This window comes from Arvicola amphibius, chromosome 5, assembly GCF_903992535.2.
Source record: "Arvicola amphibius chromosome 5, mArvAmp1.2, whole genome shotgun sequence".
Classification (NCBI taxonomy): Eukaryota; Metazoa; Chordata; class Mammalia; order Rodentia; family Cricetidae; genus Arvicola; species Arvicola amphibius.
The window spans coordinates 43,367,608-43,387,915 of NC_052051.1; the positions used below are offsets into that span (position 1 = coordinate 43,367,608).

At 47.4% G+C, this 20,308-nt stretch overlaps 1 protein-coding gene across 1 annotated transcript; it reads left to right on the forward strand.

Annotated features, from left to right (window-relative positions):
- Positions 1–9,930: 9,930 nt before the first annotated feature.
- On the forward strand, positions 9,931–16,504 carry Prokr2 (prokineticin receptor 2). The gene is made up of 2 exons (XM_038332140.1): positions 9,931–10,516; positions 15,808–16,504. Exons 1-2 carry the CDS (start codon positions 10,059–10,061, stop codon positions 16,502–16,504), a joined length of 1,155 nt encoding a protein of 384 aa, XP_038188068.1. The 5' UTR covers positions 9,931–10,058.
- Positions 16,505–20,308: the final 3,804 nt, after the last annotated feature.

Below are 20,308 nucleotides of genomic sequence, written 5' to 3' on the forward strand. Positions count from 1 at the left end.
TGCAGAGTCTGCCTGCCTTGATGTGCCACTTGCGTTAATAACAGTATTTAAAGCGAGGCCAAGAGCACTTAGGCAGAAATCAGAAGCCGGGTAACAGATTTGAGTGACTGCCGGGCGCTAGGAGGGCACTGTCTTGGTCCTGGTGGCAATGGTGTGGCGTTTTAGTCCAGTTACCCATGATCCCCTGGAGTGCTAAATTCCTGCTGGTGAAAGAAAGAAGTGGGAAATAGTTCAAGAGCTCATTCTGTTTCAAGAAAAATAGCAAGGAGGCTTAGTGTCGTGGCTCACACCTTTAGTCTCAGCGCTCAGGAAGCAGAGACAGGTGGATCTCTGGTAGTTCGAGACCAGCCTGGTCTACAGAATTCCAGAACAGCCAGGGCCACCTAGTGAGAGCCTGGATCAGATAGATAGATAGATAGATAGACAGACAGACAGACAGACAGATAGATAGATGATAGATAGATAGATAGATGATAGATAGATAGATAGATGATAGATAGATAGATAGATAGATAGATAGATAGATAGATGATAGGTAGGTAGGTAGATAGATAGATGATAGGTAGGTAGGTAGATAGATAGATAGATAGATAGATGGATGATAGATAGATGATAGGTAGATAGATAGATGATAGATAGATAGATAGATAGATAGATAGATAGATAGATAGATAGATAGATAGATAGATAGAACCGCTAACTAAGACAAGATCAGTTCTTTGCCTGGAAAGCTGAGGACCAAATGGCCTCAGGCAGATCCAGTGTTAACCGTCTTGCAAGTAAACAGGAGATGCCCACTTCAGAACTCTGAGCAACTCAACTGCCAATGCAGATGGGATTCACTGGCCTTAAACAGCATGAAAGCTCATGTTTGGGTGCCAACTTTGTAGGTTACAAAGCAAAAGTCACTTTATGTAAATGGACACACCATGGGGAAAACTATTAACATCAAGGGGAACTTGGTGACGGGGGGTTGGGAGGGCTAGGAAAGGGAGCTTGGCACCTGCAGCAAATTAAGATACAGGAGCTGTTCACACTTCCCTGCCTTCCTCCGTGATGTTGCCACCTTGTGCAGGTGGTCCTAGGACGTGAAGGAACAGGACATGGATGTGATCCTGAAGAAGCCAACACACAGCTTCCTCCACGGTTCCTGCCTCTGCTCCTGCTTGGGTTTCTGGGATGACTTCCTTCGGTGGTGAGCTATGACCAGGAGGAGTAAAGCCAAATCCACTCTTACCCCCCATGCTGCTTTTGTCAATGCAACTGAGAAGCCAACGAGGACTGCCACCACGAAGGACTGAAATCTCCCCGAAGTGGCTTCTGGCGGGTGTGGTCAGAGCATACAAAATTAATGAATACAACCAACCCCACGCTCCCTGACCTCCTAAGGCTGGAATCCTGATCCCAGTCTGCTCTCCCCAAGGGAGAGGATGAAGTCTGGTTTGAAAATCAATTCTATCACTTATTATGTACCTTTGACACTTCATCTTTCTTAGCTGTTTTCTCTCTCTTCACACACACATACACACACACACACACACACACACACAATTTCCTGGTTCTGTTAAGTTCAATGATAGCAAACGTCATAATCCACCTTAGGGCAAATTAAGTAGAAAAAGAGACATTGAGACACCAAATGATTAAGGAAGTGACGTCACATCCAAAAGCAGTTCTGGATTCGGGGTCCGGGAGGCAAGTGTGGTGGGTTGTATCATTCGGTCCAATTCTTCACTTCTCCCTGTCTCAGGCCTCTCGCAATGGAGCTTTGAGATGCTCTCCCGTGGAGGGCACGTTGGCCTTCCCCAACCCTTGACTCTCAACAAGCGCTTCAGCCGATGAAGTATAAGCAAATGCGATGAAATGGAGACGCACCTCTGAGCTCGTTTCCTCGGGCACCTCTGCCTTTGCCATAAGAACAAAATGTTCAGATGTCACTGAGGGTCACAGACACAAAGAGACCAGCTAGGAAGTTATAACACGACCATGCAAAGCAATGCCAGGTAGCAGGTGCCCTCAGGTGTCGTGCCCCCTCCCCACCGCGACACAGAGACAGCTCACCCTGGCTATTTCGGTGTTTGTCTCCCAGCTGTCGGGTCACAAAGTGTCACCACGAAACCCTCATGTATTGAGGGCTTAGTCTCCAGGGGCAGCAGTGTTCAGAGGTGGGGCTTTGGGATTGTGTTGGCTTTTGAAGGCTATGACCTCATGAGTGAACTAATCCGCTGATTGGTTCATACTGTGATGGCATTCCTAGGAGGTGGGGTCTGGGTGGTGGAATTAGGTCTGTGAGCACCCCTTTGCAGGGTGTATCTTGTCCCTGTCCCTTCCTCTTGTCCACACTTTATGTTTTGTAGTTTCCGTGACCCAAGGAGCTTTCCTCCCATGTGCATATCTTTTGTGGTATTCTGCCCAAAAACATGAGATCAGCGGACTGAGGACTGGAGTCTCTGAAACCAGGGGCCAAACTCAGTCTTTTCCTCTTAGAGGTTCTTTCTGTCGGGTGCTTTTCCCCAACAGTGAAAAGAACGCCTAGTGTAGCCCTCTCTGCCGTCTCTAAACAGAAGCTTCTGATCTACCTGCGCATCAGCAGACTGTGCTGCTTTGGGATTTCACTGACACCTTCATAGTGCTCAGTCAAGGGTTCAATCACTCCCTCTGCTGGCAGAATAGGGAAGTCTTGTTCTGTGCTGTGACGGTTCCCTAGGAGTCTGAGTTCGGTTTCCCTCCTTCACCATAGGACTAGCTTTATCGCCTTCTCTCTCTTGGCCACCTCCCTTTCTCCGTCTTGCCTTTCCTTTCTCCACAGCGCTTCCTATGATCAGCTCCCTAGCAAGCACAGTGCCCTCAAATCATTGTCTCTTCGTGTTCTAAGTACCCCAACCAAAGGTACTATTTCTCTTCCGAAATGCAAATCAAGGTCATACTCTTTTAATATTCAAGTTAACCCAGAGCCTTACATCATTCACGACGAAAATGGCTTCCATTCCCTCCTAAAACGAGTCCGAGTACACTTAAGCTTGACGATTGGCATCTACACACATCTGAGACAGCCTAGAGAAAGGGGGTCACCGCTCAGGGGCAGGATTATGAAGAGGGGGCAGAGAAAGAGGCCAGCTTTTCCACATATCTACATTGTGAATTTTTCCTCACACATGTGCACCACCCCAGAATCCAAGTGGCATGTGACGTGTCTACATCCTTTCCTGAGCTTGGGGAAGGGCGACCGGAACACCTGAGCACTAGGTCTTCACCTGGAGGAGAAAGAGCCAGAGACACAGAGGTACAAAGGAAATCAAAACTGATTGCTTCTCTATTAAAAAAAAAAATCTTTCTCAAACTCAGTTGACAGAACTGGAAAACCTTTGGTGCTCCTCAGTAGCTAGAACACTCAACCTCCCTGCCTTCTAGCTAAAAAGGTCTGCACCCCTTACTACAGAGTAGATTTCATTAATTAAACTCTCTTTTATGGAGTCCAGGGTGTGTGTGTGTGTGTGTGTGTGTGTGTGTGTGTGTATGCTGGGCACCAAACCCAGAGCCTTGTACATACTGGGAAAGTGCTCTACCACTGAGCTACATGCCTACTCCTTGGTTCTTTTGAATAGGCTTTCACTATATGTCTGAGGCTGGGCTTGAACTCCTGATCCTCTGGCCTCAATCTGCCAGAGTGCTGGGACTACAGGTGAGCATGCCCATACCCAGCTGGACCTCAGCTTTGAATCTGGTGACCAGCTCCATCCTTCAGAGAGTATACTCACTCATCACACTTCTCCCGCCTCCTCCGGGGACTTCCAAACTTCTGAAGCAGATTTAATGGCAATCTCAGACTCTGATCAAAAAGTCTTTTAGGGCTTTTGACCACAGACAGGAAGTAGGGCTCGTGATCGTAAAATCTGACACCTCTTCATCCTCCCGACCGACACCTGGTACTGCCCTCTGAAGTCAGAGAGGCAGCCAGAGCGCTACATAATTAAGTCAGTCCACCAGTGTCTTACCCAGGCATGCTACAGAAGCCTGGAAAAGCAGGTGGGATGTGTGAGAGGTGGAAGCTGGGATACCTGAACCTCTACTGAAGAGTCCTCGCCTTCCCAACCCCAGTAATTCATGGAGCTAAATTACATTTCATTTCAGTGGCCTTACAGAGTTTACCTATCAATGTGTCTATAGTCGGCAACAACGACTGGGTCTTAACTTGCTTTCTGACTATTCCAAAAGAGATACACAGACATAGAAAAATGACTTGAAGGAAGTTTGTTTGTTTGTTTGTTTCTTTGTTTCTTTGATTTAGAACAGAGTCCCCTCCTGTATATTGGAAGGCTGAAGGGACATCATAATGTGTCTTTGGGACTGAGGGCAGGAAGCGTTGCTGAGAAATCTTGTTCTGGAATATTGCTTCTTCCAGCTCAATAGACATGTGTTCATCAATCAAGTGCAGGGCCTTGACCTCCGCCCAACAGACTGCTTAATAGAGGCCTTCGGAGCTTTTTGTGACAGGATCTACCACAGAGCCTTGTGAAAATGCATTTTATGCTTTGACTCATCAATACCACTTCTAGGAATTCGTCATACGAATGTACTTGCACACGTTTCAAAAGATATGCTGTGTGCGTGTTCACCGATGAACTATAATCTGTACATCATTCTATACCACAACAGGACAAGAACCAAAAACTGGAAAAAACTTAATTTGTAGTTTTACAGACATTTTGAAATTGTTACAATGTATCCAGCAATATGGGTTTTAAAAAGCCGCAACAGTGTGTCCCTACAATAGACTATGTTACAGCAGAAGGATGAAGAGACCAGCTGTATATTGGATATGGGCATGTTTGGGGTAGGGGGTGAATGAGAACATGGTATTGTATTTGCAGAAGGAAAAACTAGAAGAATGGGGGTACACGAGGTGGATGGGTGGGTAGGAGTGTTACTTCACAAGATATCATTTTATATGCTTTAGTTTTTGGATTGCGTGAGTTTACTGTTGACTGAGAAGCTGTCCTGCAGCATGGCTTCTTGTCATGGGACCTCTTTCTCTCACCCAGGAGCCCTCATCGTGGCTTGAGAACACGTGGTAGCCTTGCACCCGCCCCGTATTCCCCCCTGCACCTGATCTCACCAGTGGTGTAACTCTCTGCAGCTGACCCCTTCCCCTCAAATCTCAAAGCTCTCTCTTCTTCAGCCTTGGGCTTTCTCCATCACATACGGAGTCTCTTGGCTCTCACAGGAGGGCAATTATGGCTCTCAAGAAAACTGTCCAAAAAGAAAGGAAAATTGTCCATCAGAGCTGGGGGTTGGGGCAATGGTTGCGTCTTCTAGCTGCTTTGTGCTACCGTGGACAACCGTGAGGCAGGCTATCCATGTTTTGTAGGTGGTGTGAGCCCCCAATGGCCACAGCATCCCTTGCTCATTAATACAGAATGCATTGGCTCTCCCTCACTCCGTATCACTTCCTGCGTACCCCACTCTTACTTTCAATACGCTGCCTGCACTTAAATTTGTTTGGGAGTCTTTTGAGGAGCCAGGATTAAGACAACTATTTTACAACACTAAAGCTCTGTCCTCTGTCCTCTTTGTCTCCTGGAGGACTGCATGCTGGTTCCCTGACCCCCCCCCCCCAAAAAATCTGCTGAGACATCATTGCTAGGATGACAGCTATGGGTTTCCTGATCTGTGTGAATGCGACCCTGCCCTAAACCTATCTTGGGGGGATGTTGTGAGCACACCAAAGGGTCCTAAGGTCTGTTTGTCCCCTATAAGGAGTGAGCTGGTGGACATGGCCTGCGGGCGTGAAGTGTTTAGCTGAAGTTGATAAGCATGAACAAACCCTTTGAAAGACCTAAAGAGTATGTTCAGGTATCTGGCCACAGCATCAGCCCGCTCCTTGTACAAAAACAGAACAGAACTACAAGGACCTTCCTCCTGTCTGGAAATTGTCCTGAGCAGACACAGCACCAGCAAACCACAGCCCCTCCCTATGAGGAAGGCAGAAAGCCAGGTCCTGTCCTGCTCATGGGGGGTTGGGGGAGAAGGATAGGAGAACAGGACAGTGGTGTAGTTTCACATAAGATAGGATAGGCAGAACCACAGAATGCCCAATCCCAAAGGACTTTTCCAAGTCCTCTATACGGGAATTTTAATTGACAGTCTATTGGTCATGCCCCATCTAGAAAATGCTCTCCGTGGCCGAGACACAGTTTCTGATCTAACAGGGTAATAACACCTCTGGAAGCAAAGCAGGGGCCCAGGAGTCTACGTTAGGCTGGAAGTTGGAGTGGGATTGTCTTTGAATAGCCAAGGAATATTATAGGAAAGGTCATCTCAGATTTGGATGGAGATCTCAGAATTAAAGCTTTGTGCAGGGCAAGCCATGCCGCCACCGCCGCTGCCACCATTTACCTCTTAAGGTCTGGGTTCCTGTATGGGGGCCTCCCCTGCACCACCTCTGAGAGAAGACACGGCTTTACCCCTGGCTTGCAAAGGGCAAGAAAGCTGGCCCTGGGAACCACGACTGCTTGCAGAGGACACTGCTCAAGTCTCTGAGATGCTGTGGATGCCCGGCTGCGGAGGTCCCACCAGGTTCAAGAGCTTAGAAAGCCTATTGAGGGCCCTGTAGTCTGAGACCCTCTTTTAGCCTGACTGGGAGGCAGGCGGGGTCCCCGGGGCGGAGTCGGTCGCCCAAAGGGGCGGGCCACCGGGCTGGCTCCCAGGCTGTGGGATGATGAGCTGTAGAGCGAAGCTGCAACTCCAGACAGACGCGCAGAAGCGCGCCCAGGAGGGCAGAACAGAACAATACACGCCCACCAAGCTCGCGCACCTTGGCCAGCACTAGCCTGGGTCCCCAGAGCCCTGGCCGCGCCCACCTACCGCACTGACACAGGCCTGGAGTGCGCCCCTGGAGGCACCGAGGCAGGTAAGTGCTGGGTGGCAGCCGGCGGACTCGGGGCACAGAGCGTCGCTTCCAGGAGATTCCTCCCGGCCTTGGGACACTGGGGTTGGGGACTAGGGCATACATAGCTCGGGAACCAGGGAGGCGGGCAGCAGGCGAGCTGAGAAGGGCGGAGGTGTCCAGGACGTTCCCAAGCCCCGCAGACAACCTTGTGGCCAGCTTTGCTTCTTGGGCTTGAATTTCCCACTGGATTCCTAACCCCGGACCAGTGCCGCGCCTTTTGGTGTCCGAGGCAAATGGGAGACAAGGGAGCAGCGGGCAGGCCGGTTCTGAGAAGCCAGCAAGGACTCCCACTTATCTATCCCCAGTGTCAGCCTGTGAAAGACCAATAGACAACCCAGAGGGAGGACACTGGGGTGCAGACTCTGCCGGAACCCTAACTGTGAAGTGGGGTGGAGCGCACATCTTATAAGTATGTAGCACGTTGGGGTTTCACTAGCACCCCACCACCACCACCCACACACCTTGTGGCTGCTGTGTCTGGGCTCCCGACGCTCTCCCTGCCCTCACAAGGCTGGAGAGATCTCGCTATCCAGTTTGATAGCTTCTTGCTCTCCCTTCTCGCAGCTCCCGCACTCGTAGGTGTGCTGAGGTGTGAGTGGAAGGTGGTTCAAGGATGATGAAACAGACCAAGTTAGGTTGGGGGGCCTCTCCCCAACCACTCAGGGACCCCTTCCTCTGTAGCAGTCACCTCCTGAGGGCTAGCATTTTAGAAACTTCATTTCCTTCCCCTCCTGTGGACATCTGAAGACACCAAGAATATAAAGGAGCGCTCAGGTAACGAAGGACAGTCCCTAGAGTCTCTGATCGTCCCCACCCACGCTTAGAAGGCTGTTTCCAGATGAGTCTGGTCTCAGAGCAGCCACCACTTCAGAGGACACAGATGCTGACAAGATTCAGTCCCTCAAGTCAAGGTTGGCTGAGGATGGGAAGCTGGGAGCTAGGAAAGGGGTCCGGGAGCAGATCCAGAGCAGCGGGGTCAACTTGGGGAGAAATTACTTATTCTAAAGCAGGTTTTACCATCCAGAAGGACCTCAATCACCAGAGAATGTCTTACATGTCCCTGGGTTTATAAGCATATAAAGTAGGCATATAAATCAGACATTTACTGTTAATAAACCATTAATGTATTTTAAAACAATTCTTTGATATGCATATAATTTTACCATTTATTAACGAGGAAAGCAAATTTGTATACTAATGAGATGGATTGCTTATTTTTACATAAAGAATTAAATCTTGGCTGAATATTCGATGTAGCATCTTCAACGTTTTTCAGAGGTGAATGATATTTGGATTTTGTAATCATCAATGCTGGGAATGTCGCTTTGTGTAAACTTGTGGTACACATAGAAGAAGTGTTTCAGAGCCAGTTAAGAAACTGCTGGAAATTCTGTCCGAATTCCAAGCCAGATTTCATTTAATGATTTTTTTAAAGACTCTAGTCATCGGCTCAAACAGCAATTTTTAAATTTTTATTAAACCTGTGTGCGTGTGCATGTGTGTGCTGAGTACCCTCTGAGGCCAGAAAAGGGTATCAGAAAAGGCAGCTAGAATTACAGTTTTTACAACCCAGTGTTAGTGCAACCTGAACTCTGAACTCTAGTCTTGTTCGAGAGATCCCTCTGTGAGAGCAGCAAGCACCACGACTAACTTCTAAGCCGTCACACAGATCTGCATATAGAAATTTTCAAATCGAAAATGTTTTAGCACAATAAATCCAAGCTACTAGCTAGTAGCCGTATGCAGCCGTGTGTATCTACAGTCCTAGTAATTGGAAGACTGGGGCGAAAGGCTCAGGAGGTTAAGACAAGCCTAAGTGGCATGAGCCTACCTCAAAAAACAAACAAACAAAAAGACAGACCAGTTTGATGCTTACATACTAGGAGATGGTGACACTCCAAGTCTTGGTTTTCCATGACCAAACCATTATGTTTCTATGAGATTAGAAAGCCGGGTGTACAATAATTGTAGAAGTGCAGTTCATAGCACTATCTGGATCAGAGGCAAGGTATTTCAGGCCCTCTTCACGGGCACTGAAACACGAGACAGCACGCAGGGCAAAGTGAACGTGCATGTTTAGAAACAAGGCTATGACGAAGTCTCCTGATTCAACGTGGTTGAAGGACGCCAGAACAGCTTAGATCCACTGCATGTTTAATTTTGTTCTTTGAGCTGACTTTTGGTCATTCAGAAACCATTTACTGTTGCCCAATTTTTTGCAACCCCCACGCTTTAAGAGACAGTTTAAAAGACTGGCTTCTAGAACCCCTAGGCAAAGAACAGGCAAGAAGGAGGAGAGCTGCTATACCCAGATGGTGGGGTCCCCCCAAAACCACCATGGAGTCCACACTATGTAAAAGCAAAGAGCCTTTATCCAAGCTTAAGCTTGGACCCTCCATCTGTCCGATGCAGCAACTGGGAGCAGTGCCCAGCCCAGTTGGGATAAAGTTTTTTATCATAGTAGAGGTTGGGGTGAGAGGATTTCCAGGGTTCAGTATCCTGAATGACTAACATTTGTCTAGGGGTCTAGAGGAGTCCTGGGCTCAGGGACATTTGGTGATCTTATCTAATGGTTGAAGTGTCAGGTACTTCCCTTTAAATGCTGACCCTCCCTGGATAATGTCAACTTATGGCTTTTCCTGGAACCCCGTGCTGCTTGCCAGGGCAGTTGTGTGGCCTGGGCCCCACCCACCAACGGATTCCTCTCCAGCCCCTGCTTTATGCTGTTGTCTGATAAGGGGTTGAGAGTAACAACAGTCAAAACAGCACTGTCTGCTTGGAGAAGGGCCAGGGTGCCCATTCCCCTTGGGTTTCTATGGAGAGTCCAGTTCATTCTGTGGCCAGCAGGCAGAGGGTCTCTCATCTCCTTACCCCTGGGTGGATCTAGATGGACTGTACTGGGGAAATCTGGAGGGATACTGTCAGATCTGATGTTTGCTGTCCATTTGTTACATCTTCTCCTCCACTCCCCCAAATCCTGGATGGTATCAATTCTTCCCTAGGATTCCAGCAGGGAACTGCGCTCACTGACACCCGCCCCCCACAGCTGGAGGTGCTGAACTCCACGTGGACACGCCTCCCTGATACCACCCCTCCTGCAGGGAACAACATGGCAGCCCAGAACAGAACCATTAGCTTTGCACCTGGCTTGAATCCACCTCAAGACCATGCCTCCTCCCTCCCCTTCAACTTCAGTTATGGTGATTACGACCTCCCCCTGGATGAGGATGAGGATATGACCAAGACACAGACCTTCTTTGCAGCCAAGATTGTCATTGGCGTGGCCCTGGCAGGCATCATGCTAGTCTGTGGCGTCGGCAACTTTGTCTTCATTGCTGCCCTCGCCCGCTACAAGAAGCTACGCAACCTTACCAACCTCCTCATTGCTAACTTGGCCATCTCAGACTTCCTGGTGGCGATCGTCTGCTGCCCCTTTGAGATGGACTATTACGTGGTACGGCAGCTTTCCTGGGAGCACGGCCATGCGCTTTGCACCTCTGTCAACTACCTTCGTACGGTCTCGCTGTATGTCTCCACCAATGCTCTGCTGGCCATCGCTATTGACAGGTGAGCCTCACTTCAGCGTTCTCGGGTTCTCGGGCTGGCATCGCTCCCGATGCGGCTCCTCAGTGATTTGTTCAGGGGCTAGAGGGGACTTTTCTCCAGCTGTGTTCCATTCACTAACATTCGAGCAAGCGGGAAGCTTCTGAGTTCCATAGTTCTGGTCATGACCTGAGATGTTGTCTACTTTAGGTGTAGGCAGTCCAACACAAAGGCAAAAAGCAGAAAATCCAGGCAGCAACTATTCAAAAGCCATGGAATAGTTACGTAGGGCAGCTTCCAGTCAAGACGAGGGTACCACGTTTCTCATGCAGCTGGATCCAGATATAAAACATTCCGTTGCCTCTGATAGTTTCTACTCTCAGTCTCAGACATGGCTTCTGTCATCAAGGCTCAATCTGTCTGTTCTTTAATCACTTCATCGGGATCGCGCAGCCTGTCGGATGTCTTCTGGTGACTTCGCTGCAGAGCTGGTTTGGAAATAAGATAGCAGAGTTTGCTTACAGGAAAGAGGGAAGGGCGAGTTTGCTTTTGCTGTTTTGCATGTGTCTGTATGCTTATTTACATACATTTGCATGAGACCTTCTAGAAGTCCTTGCTCTATTATGAATTTATAGGTAAAATTTGTAACAGTGGCTAATGAGATATCATGCATGTTTCATTTCTGTACACAGTTTCAGGTCAGCATTGTCCCCAGTGGCGGGGTGGAGGGTGGGGACCTTTGATGAGTTCCCCCTTTTGAGCTGTTCTGAAATGCGTTCTGATGAAGTGCTTGTGGTCTTCCCTTTTGTCTCCTTCAGCTCTTGAGTTCCTCCCTTGTTCTCCGTGCTGTTTAGTGCTTTTAAATATGCCAGTTAGTTATTTTTCTGTTCTATTAATAAAAGACACAGAAACAAGACACTTCTTCCCTTTTATAGCAAGATTACCTGTAGGAAAGCGCCTTATCTCCTCGCTCTGAGGCCCTGCAGTTCATAAGGCGGTTTATGAAGCGCACACTCACCAGCCAGCTGCACCAGTTTCCTCAGGAAAATCACCAGACTACCATTTGCTACAGCGATTGCATCTAGTGCCTGAACCCTGCCCACCCAAGTCTTCTGAATGGGAATCCCTTGAGCTGGGAGTTGCAAAAATCTGCATTATTATTCATTTTCACGAGTGACTCTCATGCTTGCTGAAGTGAGAGTGATTGCTGTCCTCACCCCTTGCCCTCTTGCACGCTCTGTGTCGTGACCTGACGTCCGTTTTGCTTTCTCTTAGGGTCTGCGATGCTAGAACTGCTTAGAAAGCAATCACTCTGGCACAGGCAACAGAGGTTCCATCTCAGCCCCACACAACCTCCCCAGCTGTGCCACCACTCACAGTGACCCAAGCAGGGAAGCGACTGTCATCCCCGGCCTTTCTTCCTGTCCCTCAGCCACTGACCCCACACTTAGATGCTCTAAGTCCAGCCTGTGTCCCTCCAGCTTTGCCACTTGTCAAATCACGGTGGACACTGGTGCTCTGCTGACCGGTCTGTCATTTCCCAGGAACTCCCTGAAATCCGTGTCCATCCGTGTGAAGCATCTGAACCTCGCTGTTGCTGGCTCTTCCTAAGATGTTCCTGCACTTATGAAATCTCCGCAAGTCCCAGTGTCACAGTGTAGTCAGATTTTTCTCTGGGCCACCAGCTCACAAACAACAACACAGAGACTTATTATTAATTATAAGAACTAAACCTAAGCTGAGGTTTGCCCCACGAGCTCTTATAGCTTAAATTAACCCATTTATATTAATCTATGTTTTGCCTCACAGCTTTTTATCTTTCGTTCATTCTATATGTCCGATTCCTCACCCCCATGTCTCATTGGGTTCTCTCTGCACCTCAATTATCTCCTCCTACTCCTCTATACCTCCTATTTAGCTATTGTCCGTTCAACTCTTTATTAAACCAACCACAGTGGATATCCCCACACAGTGTATAAATATCCCACAAGAGTCACGGGATATAAATCCTGAGCTAGCACTGTGGGCTATGCCAGCCTGACCTTCCAATTCATATTGTATATATAGATACAGATATAGATGTTCTTCCCCCAAAAAGATATATATTGTTTTTTTTTCTTTTTTCTTTATTTTTGTTTTTTTTTGTGACAGGGTTTCTCTGCAGCTTTTTTAGAGCCTGTCCTGGAACTAGCTCTTGTAGACCAGGCTGGTCTCGAACTCACAGAGATCCGCCTGCCTCTGCCTCCCGAGTGCTGGGATTAAAGGCGTGCGCCACCACCGCCCGTCTATATATTGTTTTTTTGAGACAGGTTTTTCTGTGTAGCCTTGGCTATCCTAGAACTCACTCAGTAGACCAGGTTGACCTTGACTCACAGAGATCATCCTGCCTCTGCCTCCTGAGTGATGGGATTAAAGTCCTACACCACCACCACCTGGTCCCAAAGATTATATTTTAAGAGCAACCATCATATCTTTGGCCTTTCTGTCTCCAACTGAGATAACTTACGAAGATATCTTAGTTTGTGTTATCCCCTAAACCCTCTGACACAGGGATCCATGTGCAGATGAATATACTGAGAGGGGAATGAGAGGTGAGGGCAGCAGACACATTGCTAAAGCTTCTGCGGGAGATTCCTGCTGAGGAACCCTTGGAGGTTCCAAGGTAGGTGTGGATTCCAGCTCAGAGTTCTCTCAGGAGCAGGAGGAGGGAGCTGGGGTATTTATATGGAGCCCTTACAAGTCATTGCATCTCTGAAAATACAGCACAGGTGACCAAGAGGACTCTCGAAGTAAGAGAAAACCCTCATACAGATAAACAAACAAAAAGACAGGTGTAGTCATGCCGGAATGCACACACATGCTGAAGTGGCAAAGCACAGAGGAATGAGGAGGATATACCGAGGTGGTAAGAGCATAGGGGTACAAGGAAGGACATAGCAAAGTGGTAAAGGTGGGTGGGGGCTATAGGCAGGTATATACTGAAGAGGAAAGAGCAGAAGCATATGGAGGAAGTACTGGCAGCATCGGCCATAGCCATAGCAAGATTTGGGCTCTGCTGTCCCCAGGCTACATACATGGATATACAAGCAGTAGAAGATGTGGTTCTTGAACTCAAGAAGGTTTTTTTTTTTCCATTTTAAAAACTAGGAACTATCAAACAATTAGAATAATAAAGATCCACCAATTTATGAATGCTAGTTTCTCAAGAGAAATCCCTGCCTCCCTGTGTACTTCCTGTCTGTTCAGATACCCCCGTTCTGCTCTCTAGAGACACCAGAAGGGCCAGCTCGTGCTGCCTTTGGAAACTGAGCCCAGAGACTATGCTCATGAAGAGGAGGTGCTATCTCTAGTTGTAGAGAGTTAAAGGAATCCATTGACCTCAAAAGCACTTGAGTGCTCTCTCTCTGTCTCTCTCGCTCTGTCTCTCTCTGTGTGTCTCTGTGTCTCTCTCTGTGTCTGTCTCTGTCTCTCTCTGTGTCTCTCTCTCTCTGTCTCTCTCTCTCTTTCTCTCTCTCTCTCTCTCCTCTCTCTAGCAGATAAGCAGACAGTTGGCAACAGAGGCCCTGTAGATGTCTCTCTTGCCAACAAATGAGTCAGGGGAAATAATCAGGATAAGCAATGTACTAAACTCATCATACATTATGAATGTTTACTTTCTTGGAAACTGACAAAAATCCTGATAGATTGTCAGTTAAGGCATTGTTATTCCCCACTTCACAGATAACAGAGACTAAGTCTCGGAAGCTTAAGTTATTTACCCAAGTGCACAGTTTAGAAACTGGCCTCCTAACACCCCTAAGTCAGTGCTCTTTTCTTTCTGGTGTCCTTGATGTCAACAAGGACCAGACTGAGAGAACTAGTAAGTCCTGGATTTGTTTTACAGTCTCTAAAGACTTTGGATCAGCACAGTACACAGAATAATGAATGCCTGGCCGTGAGATACTCCTGCCCCAGCCGAGTTGGGGGATGCCTATCTGTTTGCCTCTCCAGCCCTGTGACGTTTGTCCTCCTAGCCTGATCACACACATGGGCGGAGAACTCCAGCACTTGCTGTGGTTACACCCAGCCAGGAGTGCCCTCACCCCGCCTGTGGTTGGGATGGGTCCAACTTTCTCCTCAGTATTCAGAAGCTTCCAGTATGGAATTAGCTGGGGAACCACCAGCAAGCAGAGGCAAAATGGGACAAGATGGCAGAAATACCACAAGGGCCAAAAGCATGGCAGTAATATGGCAGAGGGGTTGGAAAGGTGGTCAAAGGGTCTGGTCAGAAAGAAAAGGTGAGTCAGACAGAATTGTCTACAGGCAGCTTCCTGCTGTGGGCCCACGCACTCCCTACTCTCGGCCCGCGCACTCCTTTCCAGGATAGTCTCTCTTACCTACCTCTTGCACCTCTTCTCTTCCTCCACTTTCCTGCCCCCTACCCACATAATGCACAGAAATTATTCCAGGACCCAAATATCTCAGTAGCTACCATTCCCTCTCTCAGACGGGAGACAAGCAACCCACACAGGCAAGCTCATTTTCCACGGAAGATTCTGGCTTGTGTTTCTTGAGCAGTGACTCTCTGAGAAGGACAAGGGTAAAGCTTCAAGGTACCTCAGTGAAGTGTCTTCATTATGTACTTTCTCTTGAGTGTGAAATGGCGTGGGGAGGGGGGCGTGAAAGTATTGTATCGGGTGGCTCCATTCCGGTATCTGCCAGCCATGAACCTGGGCCTAGGGCTTATTTCTCACTAGAGTCCTCAATCCCACTGCCTCCGCAATGCAGGCTGACGTCTAGCAGGAGAGGGAGAAAGCCCAGGCACTGCCCATACCTCACTCTGAGGTCTTCTTTCAGCTTAAATCATGAGGTATTCTGAATAAAAACTTTAAGAGTACCTTGTGGGCAGGATTGAAAACTCAAAGGGTATAATAGTTCCATGAACAGAAGAGCACATGTATCTACTGAAAGATAGTCACACAAGTACATCCCTAGCATGTTTAATGTTCACAGACATCCCGCAGGGGAAGTACCATTTGTCTCAGGTTGTATTTGGGAAACAAATCTCAGAGGGAAAGGGCAATTCCCAGATCCCTATGCCAAGCAAGGGAGAAAAGCCAGGTTGAGCTAACCTGTCTGTTCTTTCCATTAAATCCCTACTCTAAATACCAAGTGCAGCTGTTAATGATCTAGTGCTCTTTAAACCCGGGTAGTGGGCGTCCAGGGATTCATTGTGCTGTTCCAGGGCTTTTGTGGATGCTCTGGGCTGACTTAAAAAAAAAAAATCAATCGTGCTCCCAAGTATAACCATACTGACGGCTTCCCTCTCCCTCCAGATACCTGGCCATTGTCCACCCCTTGAAGCCGCGGATGAATTATCAGACTGCCTGGTTCCTGATCGCTTTGGTCTGGATGGTCTCCATCCTCATCGCGATCCCGTCTGCCTACTTCACCACCGAAACCATCCTCGTTGTTGTCAAGAACCAGGAAAAGATCTTCTGCGGCCAGATCTGGCCGGTGGACCAGCAGCTCTACTACAAATCCTACTTCCTCTTCGTCTTCGGCCTCGAGTTCGTGGGCCCGGTTGTCACCATGACCCTGTGCTATGCCAGGATCTCGCAGGAGCTCTGGTTCAAAGCCGTACCTGGCTTCCAGACGGAGCAGATCCGCAAGCGGCTGCGCTGCCGCCGCAAGACCGTGCTGCTACTCATGGGCATCCTCACGGCCTATGTGCTGTGCTGGGCGCCTTTCTATGGCTTTACTATCGTGCGAGACTTCTTCCCCACTGTGTTTGTGAAGGAGAAGCACTACCTCACGGCCTTCTACGTCGTTGAGTGCATCGCCATGAGCAACAGCATGATCAACACCGTGTGCTTTGTGACGGTCAAGAATAACACCATGAAGTACTTCAAGAAGATGCTGCTGCTGCACTGGCGGCCCTCTCCCTATGGCAGCAAGTCCAGCGCTGACCTTGACCTCAAAACCAGTGGGGTGCCGGCCACAGAAGAGGTGGATTGTATCAGGCTGAAGTAGCCTGCTGGTGATGCCCAAGGAAAAACAAATTCGATACTTAGTGTATCACACACCATCAACCACTCACGAGCTACATGAGAAAAGACAACTGTATTCATGCTCTCCTGCCCAAATGTATCTGGATGCTCCTGTGTCCTAACATACGGCACAACCGATACCTGTGTAACACCTTAAGAGACAAGACACAAATGGCAGCAAGTGACAAGGACTGAATGCCTTCTGTGTGCAAACCACACCAAGAGATTATTCAAGGACAGGAGCTGACGTTTTCTGATTACCTGCTATGCGCAGAATAGTTACCACTCCTCCCCGCAAATGGTAGCGTCTGTTTGGTGCTATCAAGCTCTATCTACTTAATCTAGCTATCCATCCATCTAGGGCACTTGAAAGAGGTCACGGATGATTAGCCAGAGTCGTGCTCCGTATTCTCTCATCTGTATCCCATCAGCACAGAACTGTCAAAAGGCAGTAGAACAAAGTACTTAGACACAGCAGAAGCGTAAGGATGACTCCTTCAGTATGGAGCCCACGGTCTCACAGTAAGAGAATCCAGACATCATATTTACCTTCCCCACCCAGCTCCAGCTGTCTCCTGGATATTCTATACTTACCTGCAATCGTGTAACTTCAAAGGGGGAAAATGTCTTTACCACCGATGTGTCAAATTCCATCAGCCTATAGAGGGAAGATGGGAAATTCCAGCACAAGACATGCATCCAGTTCCTGATACTTCAGTGCCAAGTAGTCCCAAGGCTTTGGGGTCATGGAGGGAGAGGACACAGAAAGAGGCAGAAGCTGCCAGTGGCAATGAATAGAATCTGTGTCCGTTTGTGGTTCTCTAGAACATGCTCTGTTGTATAAAAGGAGCTTTGGTTGAGATCCGAGGATCTGTGTGAAAGTCCTGACTCCAGGACTCCTCTCTGTGTGCCTCCACTTTCATGAAATGGGAATGTTTGAAAACAGGTCATTAGAAAAGCCCACTGCAGCCATGGTGTGCATGATTTCCAGCTCTACCCTGGTTAAGAATGTGATACTGAGTAGCTCATTAGAGTTTGGAAATGCCATTCACTGTGGGTCTTTTTTTTTAATAGAGGAACAGCTTCACATTTTCATCCCTGATCATTGGACCAGAGACTACTGAACTCATTTTAAAGTAGCATATCTAGAGTGGGGCATAGAGGTCTACCTGCCCCAGGGTACAATCAAGAGGATGCAGTCAACGCCCACACTCTCAGCATCCCCGTGGTCTTGGAAGCACTGACCGTCTTCCCAACATAGTGTGGGTGGACCTCAGGCCTGAACTCATTTGTATTGTGTCATTGCTGAAGAGTAGGGTTGGTTAGGTTGACCTGCCTGCCTAGGAGTGTCTCCTTCCTCCTTCACAGCACCACATGTATCCCTCCCTTAACTGCACACTCCGTTACCCTGAAGAGCCACTGTTCCTTCAAGGGCATAGGCATGGCAGGCTTCCATAATAAACCTCCAATCTCTCCAGTAGACCCTGTATCCTTTGAGTGTGTCGACAGACTTTACCTCCTTCTTACATTTGAATATGTGGTCCTCCTTTGGATTCAGCTGGAAAACACTTCTGTAATTATCAATGTGTTTATGTAATAGTCCAGTGGAGAAAGGGTATGCAGTTCTCATATGAAATTATTAACATACAGAAGTATAATCAAGGTGTTGAAAGGGTTCCCTGCTAATGTTTTATGCTGTGTTTATATAAAGCATGATTAATAAAAACTCAGAAACAGAAATTGGGGGTTCAACCTGAAGGTCAGAAAAGCAAAGCAGCCAGCCACTGGCTCTTACCTCGACCTCAGTCCTAAAATGGTGATCCTGCCTCCAGGAATCTCAGAATGAGACTGTGCCTGAAAACTGTCTCCTCCCATTTTATAATCCTCTGTAGTTCTGGGATTAAGGGCGTGAACCACTATGGCCTGGTTTCTATGGCAAACTGGTGTGGTTACTGGGATTAAAGGCATGCGTCATTGCTGCCTGATCTGTAAGGCTGACCAGTGTGGCTGTTTTACTTTTCTGATCCTCAGGCAAACTTTATTTATCAAAATACAAATGAAATGCCACTACATTTAGATGTCTAGATGTAAATGAAGTGATAACTATCTACGTCACAAGCCTGAAAGGAGAGGGCATCTCCAAAGGCGTGCTTAGAACAGGGCCGTCTCATACCAGCTACTGGCCTCACATCTGTGTTCTCACAGGAGTGTGTTCTTGAGTGTAAATTAGCAGAGAACCATTGCCCTTGTGTGTCCCCTTGTTTTGTACTAAGTTAATTGCATTTGTGTTCACGCTTCTCAACATTAATTAAAGACAAGCTTAAGATACTTTGTAACATATTAAGATAAGTACACACTTATTCCTACTATTTCACACTGAAAAGTTAATATCGTTTAGTAAAACAGATCCATTTTCTTGGCCACAATAAGATAAAAGATGATTATACACTAACGCTGTTACAGATTTTTGTTAGGCATCCAACATTTAAAATAAGTTACTTCTAAAATTGGAAGAATCAAAAAATGCTTCAGGCCCTCAGGCATGACAAACAATTCCAGGCATCACAAGGAAGAATGTGACAAGTGGGAGGTGATTAGAAATCTTGACACAAGTTCTGTTTCTACTCAGAAATGGTGACTCCAAAACACATCCTCGGCATCCAACCATATACTCCCTAGGCCTCAAACACACACACACACACACACACACACACACACACACACACACATCGGTAGACTACCAGACCAGGAAATGCCTTGAGGACATAAAATTTAGCTTCTTTCTTTGGTGGATCTGAATTCCAAAGAAGGAAATTACCTATAAATGGTACACAGTTAATTATCACTAGAGCTAAAGCCTGTGCCAATGAGCAACGTTCAGTAACTGCCTAAACCTCAGTCCAAAGAACCTGGCATACCTTGGTGGCAGGTTCCAGAATATGTTGAACCTCATTTACATCCCTAGATTTCTTCGCTTGTTCATTAAAAGGGGATTAAATCCCCTGATGGTATAGGCATCAGGTCAAGAGACAGAGTGTGGGTTGTAAGAGTGTGGGTTGTACATGGGGCTCCCTTGCAGGCAGCTGTTGGAAGCTCATGGTACCCAACTCCATTCAGAAGACATTCAAAGAATAGCATCCAGTTCTTGTAAATAATCATTTCTCCATGGTGTGTTTTCATTAATATTTATTTTAACATACATTCTCTTTTCTACATATAGTTGAAAATATTAAGTATGTGTATCCTTATGAGTTGTTATGATATATATGTATATGTATAATCTCATTGTTGTGGATTGCATGTTTGTGAATTTGTTTACAAACTAAAATCCATTTGTAACCCCCGAATCAGTGCTCATGATGCTGGTATAGACACACAAACAGTGACTTTTGACTGATCTAACGCACATGTTCCCAGTAGAGGTTGAAGAAACTGAGACTCTGCTGCCTTCCGTTGTAAACATTGTTGGTTCAGGACAGGAGAGGAGTTTACATTCCACAGTATGGTGGTACATGCATTTAACCCTGGTACTCGGGAGCCAGAGGCAGATGGATCTCTGTGAGTTTGAAACCAACCTGGATCAGAACAGCCAGAGCTGTTATACAGAGAAACCCTGTCTTGAAAATAAATTATGCTAACTGAGGTACTGAGGTGAAACAAGGAAGGTAGATCTCTCTCTCTCTCTCTCTCTCTCTCTCTCTCTCTCTCTCTCTCTCTCTCTCTCTCTCTCTCTCTCTCTCTTCTGATCCTGTCTCTGCTCACTGGTTTCTGTGGTAGCAGGTAGCAT